We start from the raw sequence: 1,343 nt of genomic DNA, 5'->3' as shown, positions 1-1,343 counted from the left end.
ATTTATTATTTTTATTAAAAAAAATAAGAATGATGTGCAATACTAACTTCATACAATCTATTCTCATAGTTATAGATTCTAGTGCGATTTTTAATTTTAATGGTATACAATCTCAAACAACTTTGAGAATTGGCATGATTCTAGCGGTACTATTTCTAAATTGTAAATTCAATATGTAAAAAACTCTAGACCGTGTGGACCTAATTTGATTTTTTGGTACCATAGCAGATATTCGAGAGCAGCGGCAGTCAACTTGAAGCACGATCTTTACGATCTACGGCTGCTGGTTTTATAATGTTGTTATCAAAGGGGGTTTTGTCCAAATCTGCGTGCCTTTGAAAAATAAAAATTCCAAATCCAGCAACATGTGTTCTTCCCTTTGATAGCTGCCACTCAACCACCTTATAAAGGTTCACTACTAGTTACCTCAATAAACCCCACCTCTTCAACCTAATTCTTATCCTCCAATTTCTTTATTCAAGCTTGTTTTTTAGATCAAAATCCCCATTTTTCTTTTCACTTTTCATCCATCTAGTTTCCAGATATTCTAACTGAAAAAATTGCAAAATGAGGAGCAAAGGACATAGCCATAACAAGTTCATGCGGTTCATTACGGTTCCTTTTAAAGCGTTAGTCAAGGCCAGGGATCTATATGTTAGAAGCTTGACAACTTGTGCTTCAAGAGTGAGCTACGGACATGGTTCGGGCGGCTGCTCAGCGCAATACTCCGGGTTGCCGAGGAGCTTTAGTAGTGCATTGTCGGCAACGTGTAATGACAATGAAGATCTTAGAGAGCTCATTAGGGCTGCTTCCGTGACGAGCTTGGGTCATAGGAAGGAAATGGAGATGCTTTTGAAACAGCAGTTGAGGGTGCAGATGGGATCGAAAGCCTTGCCCAAGAGTTGCAGTGTTGTGATGGGAAGAATTGATGAAGAAAAGCCTTGTGAATTTGAAGAAAATGATGCTTCTGCTGCTGTTGTTGTGAAAAAGAACAATAATCCGAGGAGCAGAAGCTATGCTGTCAGAAAAACAACTTCTTCTTTTGATTCCTATTGATCATGTAAAGGGGAAGTAAAAAAGAACCCTCCCTTTAGTTTCTTTTTGTTGTTGTGAGATGTTTTCTAGAAGGTTGTTTCCAGATATTATAGAAATTGGGAAAACTATTCCCAAAGAAGAATCCAAGACTAGTGTAATTTAACCTCAGTTGTTGAAAGTCTACAACAGCAATGATGGCCAAAAAAGATAATAAATCAATTTCAAGGCATTGCAGGAAATAAATTTACAGTTCCTGGCTCCATGCATTGCAGCCGCGAATTACATCTCTTAGTGGGAAATTTCTTTCA

General features: G+C 37.8%; 1 protein-coding gene across 1 annotated transcript; it reads left to right on the top strand.

Annotated features, from left to right (window-relative positions):
- The first annotated feature begins 349 nt into the window (after window positions 1-349).
- Window positions 350-1,343, top strand: LOC105771318 (uncharacterized). The gene has a single exon (XM_012592741.2). It carries the CDS (start codon window positions 568-570, stop codon window positions 1,054-1,056), a length of 489 nt encoding a protein of 162 aa, XP_012448195.1. The 5' UTR covers window positions 350-567; the 3' UTR covers window positions 1,057-1,343.

Source organism: Gossypium raimondii, chromosome 5 (assembly GCF_025698545.1).
Source record: "Gossypium raimondii isolate GPD5lz chromosome 5, ASM2569854v1, whole genome shotgun sequence".
NCBI classification, from domain to species: Eukaryota; Viridiplantae; Streptophyta; class Magnoliopsida; order Malvales; family Malvaceae; genus Gossypium; species Gossypium raimondii.
This window is presented reverse-complemented; position numbering and strand designations above follow the sequence as displayed.

What these genes read in the sequence shown, in the direction of transcription:
- LOC105771318 (XM_012592741.2), top strand. Translation starts at nt 568, where the DNA reads ATGAGGAGCAAAGGACATAGCCATAACAAGTTCATGCGGTTCATTACG.